The sequence below is a fragment of the Eumetopias jubatus genome, unplaced genomic scaffold (genome assembly GCF_037043125.1).
Source record: "Eumetopias jubatus isolate StellerSeaLion01/CBP00866 unplaced genomic scaffold, mEumJub1_p1.0 scaffold_1, whole genome shotgun sequence".
In the NCBI taxonomy this organism is placed as follows: Eukaryota; Metazoa; Chordata; class Mammalia; order Carnivora; family Otariidae; genus Eumetopias; species Eumetopias jubatus.
This window is the reverse complement of record NW_028274807.1, coordinates 203,738,843-203,764,604: the sequence shown is the minus strand read 5'-3', so window position 1 is coordinate 203,764,604 and position 25,762 is coordinate 203,738,843. Positions and strand designations below refer to the sequence as shown.

At 48.7% G+C, this 25,762-nt stretch overlaps 2 protein-coding genes across 4 annotated transcripts in view; one reads left to right on the top strand and one right to left on the bottom strand.

Annotated features, from left to right (window-relative positions):
* Positions 1 to 22,817, bottom strand: part of SUGP1 (SURP and G-patch domain containing 1) — a 32,263-nt gene extending 9,446 nt beyond the window's left edge. The window contains exons 1-8 of the mRNA XM_028087089.1: positions 22,772 to 22,817; positions 20,893 to 21,067; positions 14,985 to 15,085; positions 12,581 to 12,781; positions 10,382 to 10,505; positions 9,749 to 9,849; positions 8,689 to 8,812; positions 509 to 864 (exon numbers count right to left, since the gene is read on the bottom strand). Coding sequence (XP_027942890.1) covers positions 509 to 864; positions 8,689 to 8,812; positions 9,749 to 9,849; positions 10,382 to 10,505; positions 12,581 to 12,781; positions 14,985 to 15,085; positions 20,893 to 21,067; positions 22,772 to 22,805 — 1,216 coding nt within the window. The 5' untranslated portion in view covers positions 22,806 to 22,817. The remainder of the gene's footprint in view (positions 1 to 508; positions 865 to 8,688; positions 8,813 to 9,748; positions 9,850 to 10,381; positions 10,506 to 12,580; positions 12,782 to 14,984; positions 15,086 to 20,892; positions 21,068 to 22,771) is intronic.
* A 312-nt stretch (positions 22,818 to 23,129) lies between these two features.
* Positions 23,130 to 25,762, top strand: part of MAU2 (MAU2 sister chromatid cohesion factor) — a 34,145-nt gene continuing 31,512 nt past the window's right edge. For all 3 annotated transcript variants that reach the window (XM_028087254.2, XM_028087252.2, XM_028087251.2), the window contains exon 1: positions 23,130 to 23,438. In XM_028087254.2, the coding sequence (XP_027943055.1) occupies positions 23,163 to 23,438 (276 nt within the window). In that variant the 5' untranslated portion in view covers positions 23,130 to 23,162. The remainder of the gene's footprint in view (positions 23,439 to 25,762) is intronic.

The following is a 25,762-nucleotide window of genomic DNA, read 5'->3' as shown; positions in this document are numbered from 1 at the left end:
GATGCTCAACACCATCAGACATCAGGGAAACACAATTCAAAACTACAATGTGACTCCACTTTACACCTGCTGGGATGGCAATTATATAAAGGCAAGGATGTGGAGAAATGGGAACCCTTGTGCACTGCTGGTGGGACTATCAAATGGTTCAGCTGCTGTAGAAGATAGTTTGGCGGTTCCTCAAAAAATTAAACAGAATTACCATATGACCCAGTGATTCCACTCCTAGGTATAGACCCAAGAGAATCAAAATCAGGGATTCAAATAGTACTTGTAGACCAATGTTCACAACAGCACTATTTACAGTTGCCAAAAGGTAGAAAAACCCACGTGTTCGTCAACTGATGAATGGATAAACACTGTAGTCCATCCATGAAATGGAATATCATTCACCCATAAGGAATGAAAACTCTGACATATGCTACAACACAGATGAAGCGTGGAAACATTATCTGAGTGAAAGAAGCCAGGCTGTCCTGACAGAGGTGGGGGAAGGGGGTCAGCGCACCTGACAGAGGTGAGGGAGAGGCGTCTACATCCCTCTGTACCAGCTCGGCGGGTGGGAGTTCCACCTTTTCCTCTTCAGGCCCCCACCGGCTCTTCCGCTTCTTTTTCACAGTGGCTGTGGTGGTTGGCTTCCCGGGGATGGTTGGAGCTGGGGTGACTGCAGGCGAGGGGGCAGATGAGGCAGGGCAGGCAGCAGCTGGGGGCAAGGACCCCGATGGGGTCTCAGGAGGGGATTTGCGTTTCAGGCTGAGGTCAGGTGCCATGAGAGTGCCTGTGGGGCCAGCCTTAGCTTTCCGGAACTCTTCCAGCTTCTGTCGGTAGTATTTGTACCCCTGGCTGTTGGGTTCGTATAGAAAGCTGCAAAGAAGAGTTGGGGGGGGCACACTGTCAGCTGGGCCCAAGCCCCCTGCCTGACTCTGGACAGGAGCAGCTTGGGCCTTGTGCACATGTGTCCAGGTTAGCCAGGGTGATAGGAGGGTCGAGGTCTCCCCCATGATCTCCCGCACTGCCAGACTTCAGTGGCTTCTGGCTCTGGTGGCCCAAGCTTGAGGAATAAATAGTGTGATGTGCTCATGCTTGTTACCATGCCATTCCTGTGGGCCACTGGTCACTCCAAGTCCCTACACCATCTCTATCAGGCACCCATTACAACATATTTGACCCCCTGCTTCAAAGGAAAAAGGAGTGGGTTCTGTCAGATCTCCCCAGGCTCTGCAAGGCTTCTTCCCCTGCTGTTCTAGATGAGCACACTGGTGCCTTCAAACCAAGAAATCCTGAGTTGGGAGAGATACCTGGTGCCAGAAAGGGCAGGATTTGTCCCAAACCTGACAGCTTGGAAAATCTGTGCTTCTCTCTGATGTACCCTTGAGAGACATCAATAGCAAATGGAGGCAAAACAGAAACACTGAACATCAGAATGGACAGGGGCTGGACTCCACCTGAAGCCCCCACCTCACTGGAAGTTGAGGGTGCCCCTGGTCTTTCCCCACCAACCCCAGTCCCAAGTGTGAAGCAGGTAGGGCTGGGTTCAGAGCTGGCAGAAACTATGGCTCCCTCTGCAACTGCCCAGCATCTATCAGATTATGCATGTCTTGAGCTGACAGTCCCACCTCTGTGGTCCACACCAGATGGAGGAGTCACAGCTCAGCTCCATGAAGCAAAACCTGTGTACAGCATGAGCTATACAAGGTCTCAACAAGGAGGGGCTAGACCTGCACTCATGGATCTTGAGGTTCTGGTCACAGCATAATGGTCTGCTGTGAAAGCAATGTGCAGGCTCAAGGATGCTGTAAATTCTTTTTATACAAGAAAGACAGGAGAAAGAAACCCCATAGACTGTTTCTGTGTGTCTACATGAGAGCCAGGAAGGGGCAGAAGGATCCCAGCCCCGCCAACATCAGTCCCTAAGACAGGATAGGACAGGGAGATGGTGGCCTCCTCTCTGCCCTGCTTTGTACTTCTTCACCCTAGAGGTAGACAGTGTGAACAAATCTACTTCTATTAAAGAAATGGAGTGTGATGCCTGGCTGGCTCAATCAGTACAGCACAGGACTCTTGATCTTGGGGTTGTGGGTTTGAGCCCTACGTTGGGTGTGGAGATTACTTAAAAATAAAATCTTTAAAAAAAAAAAAACTGAGTAAGTAATAACCTTTCAAAAACAGAAAGCACTAGGCCTAGGAGTTCACTGGTGAATTCCACCAAATATTTAAGGAGGAAATCATATCAATTCTCTACAATCCCTTTCAGAGAATAGAAGAGAGAATACTTCCTAACCCATCCAATTACCCTAATACCAAAACCAAACAAAGATATCACAAGAAAACTACAGACCGATATCTCTCATGAACATAGATGGGAAAACTCTCAACCAAGTATTAGCAAACAAAATCCAGAAATGTATAAGAATTATAGGGAGATGGGGGGACAGACGATATATGTGAAGATTAAGAGGTACAAACTTCCAGTGATAAGTAAGTCATGAAGATGAAAAATACAGCATAGGAAATACAGTCAATAATATTATAATAACTTTGTGTGGTAACACGTGGTAACTACCCTTCTCATCATGAGCATTTCGTGATGTTATATAATTGTCATATCACTATGTTGTACACATTAAACCATATATATGTCAACTATACTTCAATTAACATTTTTTTAATTTAAAGAATTATACACAGTGGGATTTATTCCAGGCAAAAAGAGAAAGAAAGAAGATCAGCAAGCCTTAAGAGGTAGTGCCTAAGAAAAGTGAATGACGTGAGGATATATCACATCTGTGAGAAACAAGGGAATAAGGTATTTTTTTCCTCAAACTTTTTCCGAGCCTCTAGTTTGAACCTGTTGTTGATCTCAGTAGAAGGAATGAAAGTGAATAAACACTGTGATCTTTCATTATAAAAAAAAAAAGGAATCCATCACAAGTTAAAAAAGAAAAATCACATAATCATATCAATGGCTGCAGAAAAAGCCTTTGACAAAACCCAACACCCATTCATGATAAAAAATACTCAGTAAACTAGAAACAGAAGAGAACTTTCTCAACTTGATAAAAAAAAAAGAGTATCTACAAAAAACCCTATAGCTAACATCATACTTAATAGTGAGAAAACCAGAAGTTTTCCCACTAAGAATGGAAACAAGGCCAGAATATCCCACTTCACCAATGAGTTTCAACACTGTACTAGAAGTCTTAGCTAATGCAATAAAAAAAGGTAAGAACAAGTATACTCAGAAAGAAGAAATAAAACTCTCTCTGCTCACAAATAACATGATCATCTATGTAGGAAAAAACTGATTAAAAAACTCTTGGAACTAATACGTGATTGTAACAAGGCTGCAAGATACCATGGTTAATATACAAAAGTCACCTGCTTTCCTATATACCAAATGTGTCTTTTACAAATATGTAATGAACAAGTGGATTTGAAATTAGAAACACAATACCATTTACATTAGTACACAAAAAAATGTAGTACTTAGGTATAAGTCTACAAAATATGAACAGATTCTATATAAGGAAAACTACACAACTCTGATGAATGCATTCCAAGAACTAAATAACTGGAGAGATATTCCTTGATTATAGATAGGAAAACTCAATATTGTCAAGATGTTGCTTCTTTCCAAACTGATTTACAGATTCAGTTCCATCTGAGTCAAAATCCCAAGTTATTTTGTGGATATTGACTGATTCTAAAGCTTATATAGGCACAAAAGATCCATTACAGCCAACACAATATTGAACAAGAACAAAGTTGGAAGACTGACATGACCAGATTTTAAGGCTTACTGTAAGCTATAGTATCAAGGCCATGTGGCATTAGTGAAAGAATAGACAAACGGATCAATATAACAAAGGGCCCAGAAATAAACCCATATAAACATGGTCAACTGATCGCTGACAAAGGAGCAAAGACATTCTTTTCAACAAATGGTACTGGAGGACTGGACATCCACATGCAAAAAAAAAAAAAAAAAGAATCTAGACACAGACCTCACACCCTTCACAAAAATTAACTAAAAATGGATCATAGATTTAAATGTAAAATGCAAAGCAATAAGGCTCCTAAAAGATAACATAGGAGAAAACCTAGATGACTTCCTGGATGGTGATGACTTTTTAGATAGACTCAAGGCACAATCATGAAAGCAACTGATAAGCTGGACTTCATTAAAATTTATTTCTTTTAAAGATTTATTTATTTGACAGAGAGAGAGAGCACAAGCAGGTGGTGTGACAGGCAGAGGGAGAGGGAGAAGCAGGCTCCCCGCTGAGCAGAGAGCCCGATTTGGAGGACTCCAGGATCATGATCTGGGCCAAAGGCAGATAGATGCTCAACCGACTGAACGACCTAGGTGCTCCTAAAATTGAAAACTTCTGCTGTGCAAAAGAGACACTATCAAGAGAAGACACACCACCAACTGGGAGACAGTATTTGTAAAAGACACATTTGATAAAAGGACTATGATCCAAAATATACAAAGAACTCTTAAAACTCAACAATAAGAAAACAAATAACCCAATTAAAAAACAAACCGATGATTTTTACACCTCACCGAAGAAGATACACAGATGGCAAATAAGCATATAGAAAGATGTTCCACAACATATGTCATCAAGAAAATGGAAATTAAAACAACACTGAGATACCACTACACATGTATTAGAATGGCCAAAATCCAGAACACTGAGAACATCAAATGTTGGCGAGCAGGTGGAGCAACAGAACTCTCACTCACTGCAGAGGGAAATGCAAATGATACAGCCACTTTGGAAGACAGTTTGCAGTTTCTCACAAAACTAAACATACCATGCAATCCAGCAATCACATTTCTTGGTATTTACTCAAGAGTCGAAATCTTATGTCCATACAAAACCCTGCACACAGATGTTTATAGCAGTTTCCTTCATAATCGCCAAAATTTGGAAGCAACCAAGATATTCTGCTGTAGCTAAATGAATAAACTGTGGGACATGCAGACAATGGAATATTATTCAGCGCTAAAAAGAAATGAACTGTCAAGCCATATAAAGACATGGAAGAATCAGTCTTAAATCCAAGCGAAAGAAGACAATCTGAAAAGACTACATACTATATGACTCCAATTATATAACATTTTGGAAAAAGCAAACTATGGAATCGGTAAAAAGATCAGTGGTTGCCAGGAGTTGGGGAGGAAGAAAGGATGAATATGTGGAACATGGGTGATTTTAGGGCAATAAGAATACTTTACATGATGCCATAATGATGGATACATGTCATTGTATATTCGTCCAAACTCATAGAAGGTACAACGCAAAGAGTGAATCCTAAAGTTAACTGTGGACTCTGGGGTATTATGAAATATCAAAGTAGCTTCATCAATTGTACTACTCTAGTGGGAAATGTTGATAATAGGGGAGGCTGTGCACGTGTAGAGGCAGGGGCACATGAGAAATCTCTGTACCTTCCCTTCAATTTTGCTGTGAACCTAAAACTGCCCTAAACAAAAATGACATCTTAAAAGAAGTTAAGAGAGGGGTGCCTGGGTAGCTCAGTTGGTTAAGCGACTGCCTTCGGCTCAGGTCATGATCTCCAGGTCCTGGGATCGAGCCCCACATCCGGCTCCTTGCTCAGCAGGGAGTCTGCTTCTCCCTTCTCCCTCTCCCTGCTACTCCGCCGGCCTGTGCTCTCTCTCTCACTCTCTGTCTCAAATAGAATCTTGGAAATAAATAAATAAATAAATAAATAATTTTAAAAAAAAGTTGAGAGAGGGGAGCCAAGGTGGCTCAGTCGGTTAAGTATCTGCCTTTGGCTCAGGTCATGATCCCAGGGTCCTGGGATCTAGCCCCGTATCGGGCTCCCTGCTCAGCGGGGAAGTCTGCCTCTCCCTCTGCCTCTCCACCTGCTCTTGCTCTCTCTCTCACTCTCTCTCTCTCAAATAAATAAATAAAATCTTAAAAAAAAAAGTTGAGACAAAAGCAAAAAAATTTTCAAAGAGGGAAGGGAAAAGTTGGCTGGATGTGAAAAAAGACACTTGGCAACCAGGAAGGGTCGGATAGGGATTTAAAGCTATCTGGTTTCTGTATTCTGATTTAAAAGATTTTTTAACTTGACAACATAAGACTTTCCTGTTAAAATGGCATGGAGTATGGTGATGAACGCACCTCCTCCCACTGATCTCTGCCTCAGTTTTGTCCCCTATAAGAGGCCAGCAACAGGGTTTGAAAAGAACAACGTGGCTCACCCGGGTGACAGGTTAAAGAGGTATGTGGCTTGTGGTGGATGCAGTGCTTGTGCTAAACCTTCATCTAACTGATCTGATGGCCGCGATCCCACTAAGGAGATGCGGTTATTAAGAATTTAGCCCACTGAGGCTGGACATTCAATTTGTGACTCATTTTTCAAGATTACGGATGCTGTATTTAACATTTCTGGGGATGGCGTCAGTCAAAGGAATGGGTGTTTCCAGTTTCTTTATAGATAAGCCATTGTTACAGATTGTTTCCCAAAACACAGAGCCACTGGGGTGTGCCCAGCCCATGTGAGGAATCAGGAGGGCAGGGAAGGGCCAAGAGAGGCAAACACACGAGCGGCTCCTATTACATTTGAGGGTGAAAGAAACTGCCTCACACCTGACTCCATGCGGAGATTAAACAGATCACGCTGCTCACCTGTAGCCACTTCCCCACCAGGGACCCCAGGCTCTGCCTTCACCCTGGCACCCATTCTTTCCTCTGGCCTCATCACAGTAACACCCAATGAGCTGGGCGACCAACAGTGAAGCCCCACAGAGGACCCAGAGCTGCCTATGCCAAGAGCGTCTCTCAGTCCTGACCCCAGGGGGAAGGCTCGGCCAGTGCTGCTGGGCCCTGGACCTTCCTGACCCAGGAGAGCAGCCTGGGCTCGCAGCCTTGACAGAAATCCATAACCTTGCCTGCTTTACCTACCATAGATCTTTTCATAGTCAGTTCTACTTAGGACGAATGATGGCAAATTAAATGTCCTTAAATAAACTTACTTAGGTAAACAGAGTAAAAAAAATAAATGCAACGACTTGAAGTAAAATATTAAGTCAATGCTGATTTGGGTGGTGCAGAGTGGTGGCCGGTATCACGATGTTGTGAGGAGATCTCAGGTGGATCTCTAGACCAGGCCGACACCTCTCTTGAACTCCGGACCCAAACACCCCATGGCCCCCATGAGGGCTCCTGGTTGCCCAGGTACCACATACATAGATCCCTGAACTCCCCAGCAGCCCTCTCCCTGCCCTCGTCCACTGAGTCACTGAGCCTCGGCCCTCCCTCCCCTAGTCCCCACGGTTTTATCAGCACTGCCCCTCCCCATGTTTCTCCTCTGCCTGTCTGCTTTGACCTGGTGTGCCTGACCCCCCTTACAACTGTGGCCAGTGACCTTGGAAGCACAGTTTACCCTGTCACTCTCTATGTGGACCCTCCAAAGGCTGTCAGTGAACACCTGCCCTCTGGGACCTGGCCCTGCCTGGCTCCAAGCCCAGGGACACCGCATGCTGACACTCTCCCTGCATGCCAGCCACATTGGCGTGGCACTCGGATCTCTGCTGCTTCACTCCTGCTTCCTTCGTCTTGAGTCCCCAATGGTATCTAGTCACTTACTCAACTAGCGCAGACTGTTGCTCCTGGACTTCTTGTTACACATGCCATCACATCTCCTCGCTTTCTGAGTCAGAATTTGTGTTATTCATGGCCAAAAACATTCTCACGGATGCATCATCCCCACATCAACTTCAGTATTCATCTCATAAGCCCCTGCTGGTCCCTACCCAGCAGCAGTGACTGCCCAGCCCCCACTCCAACACCTTGCCCCCCCATAACATCCCCCCAGCAAAGAGGAGGTGCTGAACCCACCCAACTTGTGAAAAGGTAAACACAGACCCAGCCTGAGGGGCTAGGATGTGGCTGCATGGCTGGAGACAGCAGGGAAGTCAAGCTGCTTGTCCCAAGCCCTCCGTGGAACCTGTGTACAGGCTGAGGGTTCCCACTTCACAGAGCCTAAGGTACCACATTCCCACTTTCCTGCCATTCCCCCACTGGAAAGTTCTGACCCTACAAAAGCGCAAAGCGAACAACACTTCTGGGAGTTTCTGCCCAAGAGCCTGGCCTGCTCCTAGCCTAGGGCTGCCATCTCTGTTACAAAGGGAGCTGGGGAGGCGCGGGGGGGGTGGGCACTAGACACTTTCTCCATGAGGCCCATTGAAAACAGAACACCCCGGGGCACCTGTGTGGCTCAGTTGTTAAGCCTCTGCCTTCGGCTCAGGTCGTGGTCCCAGGGTCCTGGGATCGAGCCCCGAGTCGGGTTCCCTGCTTGGCGGGGAAGCCTGCTTTTCCCTCTCCCACTCCCCCTGCTTATGTTCCTTCTCTCGCTATGTCTCTCTCTGTCAAATAAATAAAATCTTTAAAAAAAAACAAAAAAACCCCAAAAAACCAAAACAGAACACCCAAAGGGTCCCTGCATGCCTGCCTCAGAAATGATTTAGGCTCTGACAAGTAGTTGCCCATGGGGTGGCAGAGCTGGGCTTGGGGGTCAGAGCTCCTGGGCCCAACCCTGCCACATTCTGATTGTGGGACTCTGATATGTTGAGCCCACTGGGGGCAGGGGGTGGTGGTGCTGTGATCAGGATGTGTGTGGGGTCATGTCCCCGTTTAGTTCCCCTCTTACCTGAATGCCTGGTTCTCGCGGTTGTTCTGGAGAGTGATGGTTTCCACTTCTGGACCCCCGTCCGCTATGAACCTGGCCAACTTTTCTGCAAGGTTCTTGGCCTCTTCGTCCTCTGGGGGTGAAACTTTAAGCAGGCTGTCAGTACTGAGCTCAACTCACCACACCCAACAGCCTAATTTCTGCTAAGAACCCCATGGGTAACAAGAGGGGTTTATTTTAGGAACAATGCAAAGAAAAACAGGCAAATGGGAATCAGATTACTGCACTGGGACCAAATACCAGAGTTAATATTACAATATATCTTGAGCCCCTGCCCCCACCCTGCACCCTGCCCCTTCCCGCCCCATAGATCATAGAACGGAATGTGAGAGAAGGTCTGGATCCAGGCTGGAGGGGAGATGGGAGCCCCACCTCAGTCTTTCTGCCAGGGGCTGCCCATCCAGGTCACACACCTAAGTGGGCCTGGTCCTCCTCTCCTGGGGAGAAGGTCAAGGCACAGGGCGGCAGGAGACAGACAAAACACACCGACCTCTGTGGCCTGTGTTTGGCCTAAACATTGATGCCCCTGCCACCCACTATAATCTGGCTGGGATTTTACTTCATGATGGCTGGAGACCAGCTAGCATCTCCCCCTCCCCTGATACTCATCCCATCAGGAGTTCACCAGCTGATCCCTTCTGTCCTCTATCACCCTCCCCAAGGGTCAAGCACATTTGTCTTTAGGCTCTCAGTGCCAGACAGGCAGCAGGAGCTCATTAACACTTATTTAAATGACCAAGAACCAACAAACACTCCCCCCTCTGCTCCCTATACATGCACAGAGCAGCACTCTTGAACATAACAATGACCTTGACCTTCACCCTCAGACTCTCCCTTACCTCAGACCACTGGTGAAGAGGGGCAATGCCATTCCCAGCGTGACCCTGGCTGCCTGACAGGGCACAGACCTGGGCCCTAGGCACCACCCCATGCACCAGAGCCTCCCAGAACCCCGGTTCCACATGGGATATGGTTTGTCCACACACCTCCCCAGAACCTCCCACCCCCTCCACCCACTTACCTTTCTGAGAGGATGCCTGCAACTTCTGTGCCTCCTTTCTTATCTCAGCCACCTTCTTTCTGTAGTAGAGGAATTCCCTGCTATTCTTATCATGCAAAAACCTGGAGAGAAGTTTCGCAAAACAGACAGGAGAATGAGCAGTGGGGATGGGCTGGCCCAAGCAGCTTCTGAAGAACGTTGTGCAAAAGCAAGCTGGTGGGGCGCCTGGGTGGCTCAGTCGGTTAAGCATCTGCCTTCAGCTCAGGTCATGATCCCAGGGTTCTGGGATCAAGCCCCACGTCAGGCTCTTTCTCCCTCTCTCTCTGCCCCTCTGCCCACTTGTGCGCGTGCTCTCTCTCTCAAATAAACAACATCTTAAAAAACATTAAAACCAAAAACAAAACAAAAGCAAGCTGGTGAGCAGAGACACCTTGATGAGGCCCAAGATTAAGCCTCTGTACCACACCGGAGCTCCTGCAACCTCTGGTGTGAGTTAGAAAGCACTTGGAAACTCGGACCAGTGGTCTGGCCCACATGAACAAGCACCCAACCCCGACCAGCCTCAGTAACCAGTAGGATTTTACAAGAACACATGTACTACTGTGTGACAAGAACATTAAGCAGTGGTGGCCTTCCCCTCCCAGAAATACTTACGAAAACGCCGGGTTATCCTTGTAGTTCTCCATAGCTACTTTTTCTAACTCGGGGCCTCCTTCTGCCACAAAGCGGGCCAATTTCTCTATCACTTTCCGAGTCTCGGCTCCCTCTGGGGGTGAAACTTTAAGGAGGCTGTCAGTACTGGGGTTCAACTCACACACCCCACAGTCAACAGGCACACTCTCTCTATGGACCACAACGACAGAGGGGTGGGGGAGAAGAGGGTGAAATGCGGGAGGTTGTCGGGTGTCCTGGGTCCAAGCACAAAGCACTGTGACGAGGGGGAAGGCAGTCTAAAGTCTTCGTGAGACACACACACTGGGCGGGAGGGAAGTGTGGGAGCCTCTGGGAGACCAAGCCGATCCTAGGCTCAGAAGGAGATGTCAGAAAACATAACCAGTCTCCCCGTTTTTTCTGAAATGCTTAATTCCTTTTATTTACCAGGGTTCAGTTTAACAAATTGGTTTCCTGTCACCTTCAAAGATGACAAATTCCTTTTAGTGTCATTACAAACTCTGACTTAAACACTTCGAGTGAGTTTCAATCCATTTTAAACATATCAGGTGGGTTTCAATCCATTGCAATTAATGTCATCACAGAAGCTCAATTGTCCCCTCTGCAGCTGGTAGAGCCTCTTCAGGAGTCTCTGACGGCCTCCTCGCTATCTGCTGGGACAGGGTGCTCCAGGATCATCTCATACACTTCCTGACCAGACCTAGAGCCAGCCATTTCTCCAAGAAGTCCTGGTGTCCATGAGGGAGAAAATGTGTCTCCAGATCACCATCTGGGTGCCAGGGGCGCTTGCCGCAACAGGCTTAATCATTACCTCAGGGCCTTTACAGTGAACAGAGCTATAGAAATGTTCCTCTTGTATTTGTATTAGCCTCCCCTTTGATCCGCATGGAACTTCTTTTGTATTTTATTGCTGGCCTGTTCCTGAGGCATCTGTCGGCCAATTTACAGCTCATGTCCCTTTTATGAGAACTCCCAGGAGAAATTTCTCCCTGCCACTGCCTAGGAACGTTCACTGCTCTCAGCAATAGGGCTAGACACTGAACCTGCAGCCAAACTTATTCCCCTTGTTGCTTTGGCTGCCAGGAAGCTGAGGGATGGGAGTTCAGGGACCTGTGGCCTGAGGAGTACCCTCAAGAGGTCCCAGAACTTTCTGTAGCCACCTTTCCCCCAGCCTTCCGCTCTTCCTGAGTGCCTGGCAATGACTCTGACCTGTTTGACATTTACCAACACAGGTGCTTTTCTGAGACCATGTCAACAGCAGGTCATAAGAGGCCTCAATGCCCTTGAGACACTCACTGCCCCCTGTAAAGCATCACTTCTCAGCAGGGTACTGTCAGAGCTGCTGTGATGCCTCAGGAAACAGCCCCTTCCCTGGCTCCATCCTGACAGAGGTTGGCCATTGATCTGCTCAGATGCATGGCCATAAGCTGGCCCCCTCATTGAGAGTAACAAGTGTGAAGGCTGTCACAGCATAACTATATGCTTATTTCAATCCGTCCTCACCATCAGGGTGATAGGACTGTGTCAGCCTGTCGGGGGCAGAGGTGGCCCAGGCCTCCACATGGCTCAAGAGGCACAGAGGCCTTCTTCTGAATGCTGACGGAGTTAGCCACAGTGGGGGTGCTGCCACTGCCACCCCCCACCCTCCTGCACGATAGGGCCTGGACTGGCTCTCCAAGAAAAATGACCGTCCTTCCCCTGGGCAGGAAAGCGTGCCCTCCAACCTGTGGGCTTGGACCTCTGGCCCAACCTGGTGGGGACAATAACCCACAATGGGAAGAGGCACTTTAGGTTCTCAGAGCGCTCAGAAAGTGTGCAACCAGACAGGGGAGCCATGGAAGCTCCTCCTCTCATGCTGGGACAAGAAGAGACACAAGTGAATATGCTCCTCTGAGAATATCCCTGCCCTGGCTGGAGACCAACCCACATGGGCGGAGGATGCTTCCCACGGCTCCCAGGTCAAAGTCCACAGTCTATAGCCCTCCACACTTCCCTTTCACTGCTCCCCAACACCCTTTCTTCACTCCTCCCATCCCTGGAGGGTCCCACGCTGGCCCCTGGCTCAGCCTGGAGGGCTAGTGGCCTCCCACCACTAGCCACACTTTCCCCGCTGACCATGGGTCCCACCCATGGAGCTGGAGGGGCGGTGGTCAAAGGAAGGTGGTAGCTCCCGCACCCTACCTTTGATCTCCAGCCACTGCTCGTAGTCTTCCTCCTCATCCTCATCAGGAGACTGGAAGACACTTGGGCGGCTGGCCACGGGCAGCTGCTTGGCATGCACATAGTTCTTCATCTGGCCTGGTGGGCTGCTGATGAGAGGGGGCCTCTTCCCGGTGCGGGGGAGTACTCGAGTGGGGGCACTGGGCGTGCTAGGTGGGGCATCTTGGGATAGAAAGAAAGACACCCATGCTCAAGGTCTGAGATGCACATTTCCCCATCTCCTCACCTAACATGGATGCGTGAGTGAATTAAGTAGGGCTGAGCCCTTGGCTTCCAGCATGGTGACTGGCAGGGAGTGGGCACTCAGAGAGGACGCCACCCTCGTTTTATAGAAGAGGTCACTACGGCTCAGAAAGGAATGACTTGTCACGCTCACCCAGCCTGGAGAAGAAAGGCTGGGCTCTGCAGGCAGCAGCTCTAGCAGAAGACTCCCTAACATTTGTGCCCAAAGCCCAGGGATGTGCCAGCTCTTCTGGATAAGGCCTGAATCCCACACCTGGCTTATAACAATTCCGACTGTCGGTGGCAAGCTGGAGACAGTCTACTCGGGCTTTTCAAACACAGCTCCTGGCCTAAGATCTTGCAGTGAAGGACTGATACAGTCCTTCCTCCCTCTCTGTGGGTGAATTTGGTCTTAGCTGTTTCCTAGAAAGACTGACAAAGACTGAAGGTCAGCTGTTTTGCCAGCAACTTTCTTACATTAAAAGTAAGCTGACTGAGGGGCACCTAGGGGGTTCAGTTAATCATCCGACTTTTTTTTTTAAGATTTTATTTGACACAGAGAGAGAGAGAGAGAGCACAAGCAGGGAGAGGGGCCGAGGGAAAAGGAGGCTCCCCGCTGAGCAGGGAGCCAGCTAAGGGGCTCGATCCCAGGACCCTGAGATCATGACCTGAGCTGAAGGCAGACGCTTAACTGACTGAGCCACCCAGGCGCCCCCTAATCATCCGACTCTTGATTTTGGCTCAGGTCGTGATCTCAGGGTCATGAGATCTAGTGCCACTACAGGCTACCTGCTCAGTGGGGAGTCTGCTTAAGATTCTATCTCCCTCTGCCCCTCCCCCCACCCATGCAGGTGCTCTAAAGTAAATAAATGAATCTTTTTTATTTTTTTATAAAGATTTTATTTATTTATTTGACAGAGGGAGACACAGCAAGAAAGGGAACACAAGCAGGGGGAGTGGGAGAGGGAGAAGCAGGCTTCCTGCTGAGCAGGGAACCTGATGGGGGCTCGATCCCAGGACCCTGGGATCACAACCTGAGCCAAAGACAGACGCTTAATGACTGAGCCACACAGGTGCCCCTGAATCTTTAAAAAACAAAATTAAGCTGGGGTGCCTGGGTGGCTCAGTCAGTTAAGCATCTGCCTTCGGCTCAGGTCATGATCTCCAGGTCCTGGGACCGAGCCCCGCATCAGGCTCCCTGCTCAGCCCCTCCCTCAGCTCCCTCTCCCCCTCCCCACTACTCGTGCATGCTCTCTCTGAAATAAAAAATTAAAAAAAAATTAAGCTGATTGGTAAACTACACAACCATAGATATGAGTGGACTCCCTGTAATCATGGGGCTCCTATGGGCCAGGTGGCCCTCCCACCTATGGATGGGATCCCATCCCTCAAACCTAAGTTGCTGCTCTAACCCATGCTGTGGTCCCACAGCCCTAGTGTTGGTTTGTAACCCTCCGGGGAGCTTCCCTGGTATAATCTGAACCTGGCCCCTATACTCAGAGAGCAGGGAGAGACCACAGAAAAAGGCAGGCCACTCCAAGTTGGTAAGTAGCTGTAATAAGCAAAAGGAACTTACATATGAGGCTTGTCTTGGGCAGCAGCAAAATGAATGGATCCCCGCACCCACCCACGAAATCTTAAAAGTTTATGGAGACCTTAAGTGGATTCAGTCACATATACTCACAGATGTTCTCAATACCACATCACTATCTCAAAGCTATGTGCTTGGAGTAGCTTCTGGGAGTGGGAAAGACAAAGGGAACCCGCATTCCAAGCACAGGGGAGGGGGCAAGGGGCCTCTGAGTGCCAGCCAGGGTCCAGCTCACCAGTCAACTGGAGGGCATATCTTTTCCGTGACATTCCCCAACACCCGGGGCATGTTTAGTCAGGCCACTAACCCCTACACTGAAACCTGGCTTATCTGTCTCTGCTCTTATAGGGTAAGCACCTTGAAGGCTGTGTCTGAGCTCTCCCCGACCATTTACTGTAGGGACGAACAGAATTCATCCCAATCAATGTGGGATGAGAAGAATAAGTCAGGCGGGACCTGCTATTTCTGTGACACCCAGCGACTCCCGGAGGAGAGAGCCAGCAGGGCGAGCCCCAGCAGAGGGAGACTCAGGAAGCGGGTGACAGCACTCACCTGTGCTGGTCTGCGCCTTCTGCAACTTCAGAAACTGCTGCAAGAAGCTGCCGTCATTAGCAAACTTGTTGGAAACAGAAGAGTTGTGTGCATTCGCAATTCTAGACCCGAGACAGAGGACAGAGAGGGTGAGCCACAAGAGGAGGCGCAGGGGCCTGCCTTACCCATCTCAGCCCCACACCCACCCCACGTTCTCACCTAATGGGACCCAAAACCCTGCCCCAAAGACGTCTGGGGACTACTGAGTGCACAGAGCGGCCTTTGTAGTAATACGGAATAATCTTGTTCTAGTGAAAGCAATACTGTCTATATTGATGTTATCGCTACCTGTGTATCGACCCTCCAGGTTCAAACAGTATCTCCAACAAGACAGCTCAGAAGCACCTGCTCCTCCTGCACAGCACCTGCATACTTGTTAACTAATTATCTGGGCTGTTACTGGCTCCCATGTCTGTCTTCTCGGCTGGATATCAGAGATTTCCAAGGCAGGGCCTGTGTCTGTACCCACATGTGACTGCAGTTCCGGACCTGAGCCAGTCAGCGCTTCTGTGGGTATCACAGGTGCACAGCAAAATACCGAAAGCAATCTCTTGGTGGAAGAATTAAAGGGGAATTTTATATTCTTATTATTTTTACACTCTCTTTTGTTTGCAAAACGTATGTTTAAACATGTACTTTCAACAAGTCAGCACTAAAGCAAACCCAGAAGCCCAAATGTTTAATTCAAATTCATTTTTCCTGATCATAAAAGCAACAGAGGTTTATTATGGTGCAAACGGAAACATAGAAAAATAGAAAGCAAAGGGAAACATCCAAAAGAGTCTCTTCCGCTCAGAACAGCCACGACTAACTCTTTTTGTCCCCTAACTTAGAAACAGAAGGAATTAGGCTACGATCATAATATATATCCTACTTCTTCCATTTTCTTTTTTTTTAAATATTTTATTTATTTATTTGAGAGAGAGAGAGAAAGAGAGAGAGCAAGAGGGGGAGGGAAGGTCAGAGGGAGAAGCAGACCCCCCCGCTGAGCAGGGAGCCCGACGCGGGACTCTATCCCAGGACCCCGGGATCATGACCCAAGCCGAAGGCAGTGGCCCAACCAACCGAGCCCCCCAGGCGCCCAGATCCTACTTCTTCCCTTTTCTATTATAAACATACCATCCTGCCCCAAACCTCAGAAGTTCTTCATATATACTGCTTTCAGGGCCACACAACACTCCGATTTCTGTTACTATTACATCTACTATATATCTACAGGTATTCCTACCTAATATACAACCCACTTATATATGCGATACACAGTACACAATTACCATACGTTATATATACTATCACAGTATAATTATTATTAGTCACTGTTGTACTGACACATCCAATAATTGGTAAAGGCTCAGGGAGCCCACAGGCCTAGCCTTTTTCTATTAAAATTAAGTTTTATTCTTCTAAAAATTCTAAAGTTCTAAAAAGTCTTATTCTGGGCGCCTGGGTGGCTCAGTTGTTAAGCGACTGCCTTCGGCTCAGGTCATGATCCTGGAGTCCCGGGATCGAGTCCCACATCGGGCTCCCTGCTCACTGGGGGGTCTGCTTCTCCCTCTGACCCAACCCCTCTCATGCTCTCTCATGCGTGCGCGCTCTCTCTCAAATAAATACATAAAATCTTTAAAATAAATAAGTAAATAAATAAATAAAAAGTCTTATTCTAAAAATCTGTTGTAATGAACTAAAAACGGAAACAACTTAACAAATAGCACTAGTTCAATAAATCACAGGACTTCCATAGGGCAGATGGAGCAGCCCTGAATACTTAAATTTTAGAGATAAAGCAATAAAGTACGATACTAAGTGAAAAAAAAAACAAAGAAAAAGCAGGATATAAAACAACTACAGGGGTGGTTAAGCGTCCAACCCTTAATTTCTGCTCAGGTCAGGTCTCAGGGTTGTGAAACTGAGCCCAGCATCGGGCTCAGCACTGAGCTGGAGCCTGCTTAAGATTCTCTCTCTCAGGGCGCCTAGGTGGCTCAGTTGGTTAAGTCACTGCCTTCGGCTCAGGTCACGATCCTGGAGTCCCAGGATCGAGTCCCGCATCGGGCTCCCCGGTCGGCGGGGAGTCTGCTTCTCCCTCTGACCCTCTTCCCTCTCGTGCTCTCTATCTCTCATTCTCTCTCTCTCTCTCAAATAAATAAATAAAATCTTAAAAAAAAAAAAAGATTCTCTCTCCCTCCCCCCTCCCTCTACCCCCCCCAAAGAAAATCAATCAACAACTACAGTATGGCCCTATTTATGTCAAAAAATATTTGAATTAAAAATTGTTAGTGGCACACGGGTGGCTCAGTCAGTTAAGCAGCTGCCTTCTGCTCAGGTCATGATCCCAGGGTCCTGGGACTGAGCCCCAAGGTGGGCTCTCTGCTCAGCAGGAAACCTGCTTCTCCCTCTCCCACTCCCCCTGCTTGTGTTCCCTCTCTTGCTGTGTCTCTCTCTGTCAAATAAATAAATAAAATCTTAAAAAAAAAAGTAAAAACCATCAAGAGGCATCTGGGTGGCTCAGTCAGTTAAGCATCTGCCTTCGGCTCGCATCAGGCCCCCTGCTCAGTGGCGAGTCTGCTTCTCCCTCTGCCCCTCCCCCCTGCTCATGCTCTCTCTCTCTCTCTCTCTCTCATAAATAAAATCTTTTTTTTTTAAAGGTTTTATTTATTTATTTGACAGAGAGACAGCGAGACAGGGAACACAAGCAGGGGGAGAGGGAGAAACAGGCTTCCCGCGGAGCAGGGAGCCCAATACAGGGCTCGATCCCAGGACCCTGGGATCATGACCTGAGCTGAAGGCAGATGCTTAATGACTGAACCACCCAGGCGCCCCTCTCATAAATAAAATCTTAAAAAAAAAAAAAAAAGGTAAAAAGAAAAAACCAACAAAATGCAAACAGCACTGTCTCTGGGTTGCAGGGTTATGACTTTGGTTTTGCCTCGTTTTCCTCTCCTTTAGTTTCCTTCAAGTCTACCACATATACGTAAAGTTGAGGGGTTTTTTTCTTTTTTTAAGATTCATTTATTTATTTTTTTTAAACTCTTTTTTTTTAACATTTTATTTATTTATTCATGACAGACAGACAGAGAGAGAGAGAGAGAGAGAGAGAAGCAGAGGGAGAAGCAGGCTCCCAAGGAGCAGGGAGCCCGATGCGGGACTCGATCCCAGGACCCTGGGATCATGACCTGAGCCGAAGGCAGACGCTTAACCATCTGAGCCACCCAGGCGCCCAAGATTCATTTATTTTTTAGAGCTAGAGAAAGAGAGCCCGTGCGAGCATAGCAGGGAGGGGCAGGAGAGGGAGACAGTGTCTCAAGTGGACTCCGTGCCAAGCCTGGAGCCCGACGTGGGGCTCGATCCCATGACCCTGAGATCACACACGACCTGAGCCAAAACCAAGAGTTGGATGCTCAACTGACTGCGCTACCCAAGTGCCCCTGTAAAGTTTTGTTTTTCTTTTCCCCATACAAAAGAGAAGGTTCTGCTGACCCTGGCCTTGTCCTCATACTATGAATATCTCCCTCAAGAAGGATGGAAAGAAGGTGGGGACAATGCAGGACAAGAAAAAACACCTCGGGGCAGCAGCAAGCAGCAAATGAATCCCACTTGAAAACCACCCATTAACAGATGGTAAGGGATATTGTGCAGCCTTTAAAAATTCTGGCTCTTGGTGAACAGATAAGCAAAACATGTTCCATCCACACAATAGAGTATTATTTGGCCATGAAAAGGAATGAAGTCCTCATGCATGCTAAAAAGTGATGAACCTTGAAAGCATCCTGTCCAGTGAAAGAAGCCAGACACAAAAGGCGGAATGTTATATAAAATATTCAAGATAGATTAATCCACAAAGATGGTAAGTTAGGGGGGTGCCTGTGTGGCTCAGTTGGTTAAGTATCTCCCAGGGTCCTAGGATCAAGCCCCACATCGGGCTCCCTACTCAGTGGGGAGTCTGCTTCTCCCTCTCCCTCCGCACTTCCCCCTCCGCCCGTGCTCTCTCACTTTCTTTCTCTTAAATAAATAAAATCTTAAAAAAAAAAAAAAAAAGATGGTACATTAGGGGTTGCCAGGGGCTGGGGAAGGAGAAAATAGGGAGTGAATGCAAATGGGTACTAGGTTTCCTTTTGGGATGATACAAATGTTCTAGAACTAGATATTGGTGATGGTTGCATAACATTGTGAATACACCAAAAAATCACTGAATTGTATAGTTTAAAAGATCAATTTTATGGCATATTGATTATATCTCAGTGAGAATAAAACTTAAAAACTACGATGGTTCTAAAGAGTTGCAATGCAGGGAAAAGCTTTCTTTTTAAAAAGTTGAGGCGGAAGTAGCACATGAAATGGACCACAACTTTGTGAAACAAAGACAGGGGGAATATAGCAAAATGGTTGCCCTGAGGCAATTCGAATGTTTATTTCTTCAGTGAGAAATTCTAACATTTGTTCTATGCTTTTACAATTAAGAAAATAACCTTATTTCCAAAGCCACCTGTATTATGCACCCACCCACTAGGTGCTCCCTTTCAGCTGCCTGATCCTGGTGCTGGGATCCAGCTGCTTCCAGGAGACCTATTTGGAGGCATGTCTATAGATCTTTCCCATCATCTCCAAGTCCTTCTATAACCCTAGGGCAAGAGCCTACAAGCCCACTGACTGACAGATCACTCCATATCCAGTCCCCACATTCTTTTTTTTTTTTTTAAGATTTTATTTATTCATTTGACAGACATAGACATAATGAGAAAGGGAACACAAGCAGGGGGAGGGGGAGAGGGAGAAGCAGGCCTCCCGTGGAGCAGGGAGCCCGATGCGGGGCTCGATCCCAGGACCCTGGGACCATGACCTGAGCTGAAGGCAGATGCTTAATGACTGAGCCACCCAGGCACCCCTCCAGTCCCCACATTCTTAAGTCCCTTGGAGATCCCAGGCTCTGGATTCCCATAGGAATAGAGTCTAAGGGCACCTGGGTGGCTCAGTTGGTTGAGCGACTGCCTTTGGCTCAGGTCATGTTCCTGGAGTCCTGGGATCCAGTCCCGCATCGGGCTCCCTGCTCAGCGGGGAGTCTGCTTCTCCCTCTGACCCTCCCCCCTCTCATGCTCTCTCTCAAAAAAAAAAAAAAAAAAAGAATAGAGTCTAAATCCTGCCCTCAATGACATGCCACAGATTCTTAGAAAAGGTGAGAGCTGGGACAGCTCTGTAAAGGGTTTAACATATTCCATGCTTCAAACTCCAGAGGAAGGGATCTTGTCATCCTAATCACACCACCCCTGCTGAAAACTCTTGGGTGTCCTGAGCATTTCTCAGGACAGGCAGGAGGAAACCCTGCCTGATCTACCTCCTGCTTCACTCTGAAACGCCTTTGATGCAACAGCTTGAGCCACCTGACACACAAGGGCTCTCTTCCCTTCCTGCCTTCTGCTGGTTAGGCCTTTCCCCGCTACCTCAGTGGACTGGCTCTGAGAACGCGAAGGCTCTGCTGGGCCCCCACAGCAACTGCTGCACCAGGGAACACGCCGCCTCACGTTACGCACTGGCAGCTCTGGGGTAGAACTGGCACCCCCTTTGATAGTAGACCGTGAGCCCCATAAGGGTAGAGATGGGAGTCTGGGGTTTGTTCTGTGCTACATCCCTGGTCCCTAGCCCACAGCTGGTCAGGAGTAAGTAACTGGTGAATTCGGCCAGGCCATCCTCTGAGCTCCCACAAACCACTCGTTTCTCTCTTGCCACCTGAGCCTCCTGAGAGCATCTGTGTCACTCCTTGCATCATCAGGTTGTGGCCAGGTGCAAGAATACCCTGACTGCTCTTGAACACAAAACCCTCTGCAGTGACCCTCTAACACCCCAGCCCAGCTGCGGGGGGGGGGGGGGGGGCACTTACTCGCCAGGATGTGGGGGCTGAGGGCTGATGACCACCTGATTCTGCTTGGCTTTCTGCTCCATTTTGGCTTCAATTTCACGTTTCTTCTGAGCAATGAGCTCTTCCTGATGAAGGATGTTCATGTTCATTTTTCCAGACTTGGGAGGAGCAACCCCAAACCACCGGTTAGCCTTTCCTGAGGAGAAAAAAGCCTATCAGTGTATGCATATCAGCAACCATAAACATGTCCAGCGGCTCCTACAGGAGCAGCCCAGTTGCTGCTGCCTGCACCAACTGACATTCAAATTTCTATTTCTTCATTTATTCCGTGAACATTTACTGAGCTAATGTACCAGGTGTTCAGCTCAACCAAAGAAGGGGTCTCTGCCAATGTGGGTCTCACCTTTGGCCAAGAAGGCAACAGACTTACACCGAAAAAGTAGCTGTAAAACTGTAACAAGAGCTCTTTGCTAGAAACCAAAAAAGGGGTGGAAGAATGACACAGAAGCACCTATACAGCTAGGCAGCCAAAAAACAACTGTTAGAAGACATTTAAGCCGAAACCAGAAAAATAAAGAACCAGCCTCCTGAAAAGCCACATGAGGAACTATTTGGGCAGAATAAGGAGCAGTTGCAAAAACCTAAGGAAAAAGAAGCCTGGTACATGCAAGGACCAGCAAGGGCCCACTGTGGCCAGAGTGGACTGTTCCAGGAATGGAGGTGAGGGTTGGGCAAGACAGGAGTTTTGGTTTTACTTGAAGGGCTCTAGGGAGTAGCAAAGTATTAAGCTCACAAACAGTATTTTAAAGATCGTTCCGACTACTAACTGTAGAGTGCACAGAGACAGCAAGGAGACCAACAAGGAGGCTTGGATGGTGTCCTGGAGGATGATGGTGTCTTCAGATGAGGGTGGGAAGTGTAGAGATGGAGAAGACACCTCAAAGGCTTCCCATGGGACTCAGAATAAAATCCAGATTCTGAAAGTTGATTTTCAGGGCCCTGTCAGAAAAGACTCCCCTCCTCACTTCCACTTCATTCTTGACATTCTTCAAAATGACAAGCCCATCACACCCCAAAGACTTTGCACTGGCTGTCACCCCTCTGCGTGGAAAGCTCTGCCCTCCAGGCCTTCCCATAGCTGGCATCTTCTCATCTCAAATGTCTTCTGCTGAAAAAGGCCTTCCTTCACCACCCAATATCAGCAGCCTCCACCCCCATTCTCTCACATCATTATAATCTGTGTGTCTGTAAATATTTCCTCTGGGTGCATTGTCTGGGTCCAGTAGAAAATAACCTTAAGGAAGGCAGGACCGTTTTTGGATTACCACTGCATCCCCAGCGCCTAGCATAGTGCCTGGCACACAGTATTTGCTGAATGGGTGAATGCATCCCAGTCGCGGGGGGGGGGGGGGCGGGGACGGGCTAGGTCTGGGAGAGAGGGAAGGGCAAGATTTGTGTAAAGTGGGGGCTCAAAACACTGAGAAAGTGTGTACAGAGAGTCCTAGAGCAGTTCGAAAAAGCAGCTTTTTCAGAAAGCGGACACAGGCCAGACGACGGCTGCTACGAACAGAGGGGCGCAGGACAGCCCAAGGTTGCTGCTGTTTCGGGAAGCAGAGCTCTGACCAGTCCCGAAGGCGATTATTTGGGAAAGGGAGAGCAGGGCCGACCCAGTGGCAGCCTTTACGGAATACCAGGCGCCCACAGCAAACCGGGCGGTGGGGGCAGCAACCGGGTCTGGGGTCTCGGCAGACGGGGAAGATGCAGAAGCCGCCGCTTCGGGACGCCCTAGGGGCTGAGGCGAGAGGCCGGTGGGCCGCGGCAGACCCGATGGGAGGACGAAACGGCGACGGGTAGCCCCACGGACCCAGACGAGCGCTTCAAGTGAGGCGGGGGCTGTTACCTGCAACATCCCGGTTGTCCATCTTGAGACTCATCCAATCCCACAATGCTCCGGTTCCACTTGAGAAGACCTGTTATAGTGCGCATGGCCTGATGGGAGACGTAGTCCGTGTCGGCCCACCAAGTCCGGCCACTGAGTTGATACGTGGGGTCTTTCCCCAAGAAAAACAAACCCCAGCCTATTGGCAACGTCTGTTCTTAGTCCCGCGGACCAAAGGGCATCGACTTTTCGCACACTTCCCCGGAGCCGCGGCCACTCCAAAGACGAACTACAGGTTCCAGAATGCTTTATGCGGCAGCTATCGCGAGAGACGTGAGACGTCCCCCCGGCCCCGCCCCGCGCGCCTGCTTCCGCCTCCCTGTGGCGGCGGCTTGTTGTTGTGGAGGCCAAAATGGCGGCTCAAGCGGCTGCGGCTGCCCAGGCGGCGGCGGCCCAGGCAGCGCAGGCGGAGGCAGCCGAGTCGTGGTATCTGGCGCTTCTGGGCTTCGCCGAGCACTTCCGCACTTCCAGCCCGCCCAAGATTCGCTTGTGTGTGCACTGCCTGCAGGCCGTGTTCCCCTTCAAGCCGCCGCAGCGCATCGAGGCCCGCACGCACTTGCAGCTCGGTTCCGTGCTCTACCACCACACCAAGAACAGCGAGCAGGCGCGCAGCCACCTGGAGAAGGCGGTGAGCCGGACCCGGCCGCGAGGGAGGAGGCACGGGCTCTTTTCGGGGCCTGGGCTGACGGACTGCGACCCCAGCGGGCAGGGGCCGCTTGGCCTCTCTTCGGGGACCTGGGGCGCGACTTCCGCACGGGCAGCAGGACCCCGAAGTCGCCAGCCTCTCAGGGGACCCGAGGGCCTCTCTCTGTACCTTACTTAAAGTCTCTGGTGACAGGCAGGGCCCCAGGACCTCGCTCAGGGTACTTGAGAGTTGTCTCTTATCAGGAGCAACAGGGTCCCCAAATTCTTCAGGATTTCAGGAGAATATCATCTGTTGACGCCTTAGGGAAGGCCACCAGATCGGCCACTGGGACCTGCAGCTTCCAACTCCTCAGGGCTCAGCCCCTCGAGCATCAGTCAGCCTGAATGCTCCCTCCTGAAGTGACACAGGATAGGGGAGGGTCAAGGTGACAGTGCAGGCATCTCTTGGGAATCTGAAGTTTGGTTTCTCAGGAAACCTAAGATGGCATCCTCTGTCTGGACCCGGAAGTCTGATAAGTGTCTGGAGGGTCTTGTGCCCCTATCACTGATGCAGGGTGTCATAGATGGGAGGCAGAGGCTCAGAGAGAAGAGGTTAAAATTCTTCAAGGCAGAACTGAGGGGGGCCTAGGTTTCAGAACCATTTGCTTCGGTGGGGTGGGATGGGGGGATCTCCAAGCTCCTGCTCTCTCTGTATCCCTGGTGACTTCTCTTCCTCCCATCATCCATTAGTCTATCCCCTTCAGAAGAGACCCCGTAACCCCAACTTGACTTGTGGGATCTTGGTGCTTCAAAGAATGTGGGAAGGTGGCTGTCATTGTGACCCTTCTGGCCTTGGCATTGTTTTGTTTTTTTTAAGATTTTTTATTTATTTATTTGACAGAGAGAGACACGGCGATAGAGGGAACACAAGCAGGGGCAGAGGGAGAGGGAGAAGCAGGCTTCCCACTGAGCAGGGAGCCTGATGCGGGGCTCGATCCCAGGACCCCGGGATCATGACCTGAGCTGAAGGCAGCTGCTTAACAACTGAGCCACCCAGGCGCCCTTGGCGTTGTTTCTTGTCACAGTAACAGTGTGCTCCCTGTCAGACCAGGCTTTCATTTGCTATTTACCCAGCTTTATTTGACTTAAAGGAGAGATTTCTTAGGAAGAATCAACTTAAGTTTTTGAAATGTATTGATCTGAGGTAAATCCCAGCCCACCTGTGGCCAGTAATGAGTTGCCTTTGGGACGATATCAAATCTTTGTTTTGCAGAGTGTAAAGAGTTGGAAGGGGACTTTAGTCCTTGCTTGATCACCTTCCTTGTTTTAGGAGTGAGGCAGTATGGGTCCAGAGAGATGAAGTGATTTGCGTAAAGCTACACATCAAGTTATTAACAAAAGTGGCTCAAACCTGGGCTCGGGATCGCCAACTTCAATGCCTAGACAACAAGTCATTATTGTTTTTATGAAGTTTTTTATCCCTTCTATTCATTCAGTAGATATTTATTCAGCTCACACCAGGTGCCAAGCTCTATTCTAGGTGCCATAGGTCAGTGATGACTAAAATAGTCACTGTCAACGTGAGTTTATGTTTTCATGTGAAAGAGACTAACATTAAGTATGTAGTAAAAGGTTAGGCCATGATAGAAGAACCATGGAAAATATGGTCCAGGGTTAAGAGATGGAGTTGATGAGGAGCTTTTTTTTGGCAGAAGTAGTGAGGAAGTCTATTTGTAGGAGTGACATTTGAGTAGCCTGAATGGGATGGGGAAAGTGAACCTGGAGAACGTCTCAGGATGTCAGTTCGATCCCAAGGAGTGCCTGAGCTGTGACCAGTTGGTGTAAGGTCTCTCCTGGGTAGTGATGAGGCTGAAATCAAATGAAGCCCCAGACTTCCTTGGGTATGGGCGTGCTGGAGGCTGACCGCTCAGGCCTGGTGGCCCAGTGCCTTCAGTGAATTACAGTTCTGAAGCTCTCCCTTCTCTGGATTCACAACAAATCCTACCACCTCCCTTCCCTTGTCTCGGGGGTCATTGAGTCTTTTTCTAGCAGTGGTTCATATTTGCTGTGTATATTGTCCCATTTTGCCCACCCAGTGCTGTAGAGGGGAAGCAGCCATGCCTTGCTTTGCTTCCTTGTAGCCACTGGGCTTTTGGACCCATAATTTAAATCTTATGCTTGTGAAATGTCTTCCCTTGATTTTACAGAACCCTGAATCTTGTGGGGTTTCCCACAGAGCCACAAGATCCCCTCTGTAGGGGGGGACCTCACACTAATGTTATACTTGGAAATCCCTTCCTTTCTGTCAGTTGCATCCCCAGCTGGGAA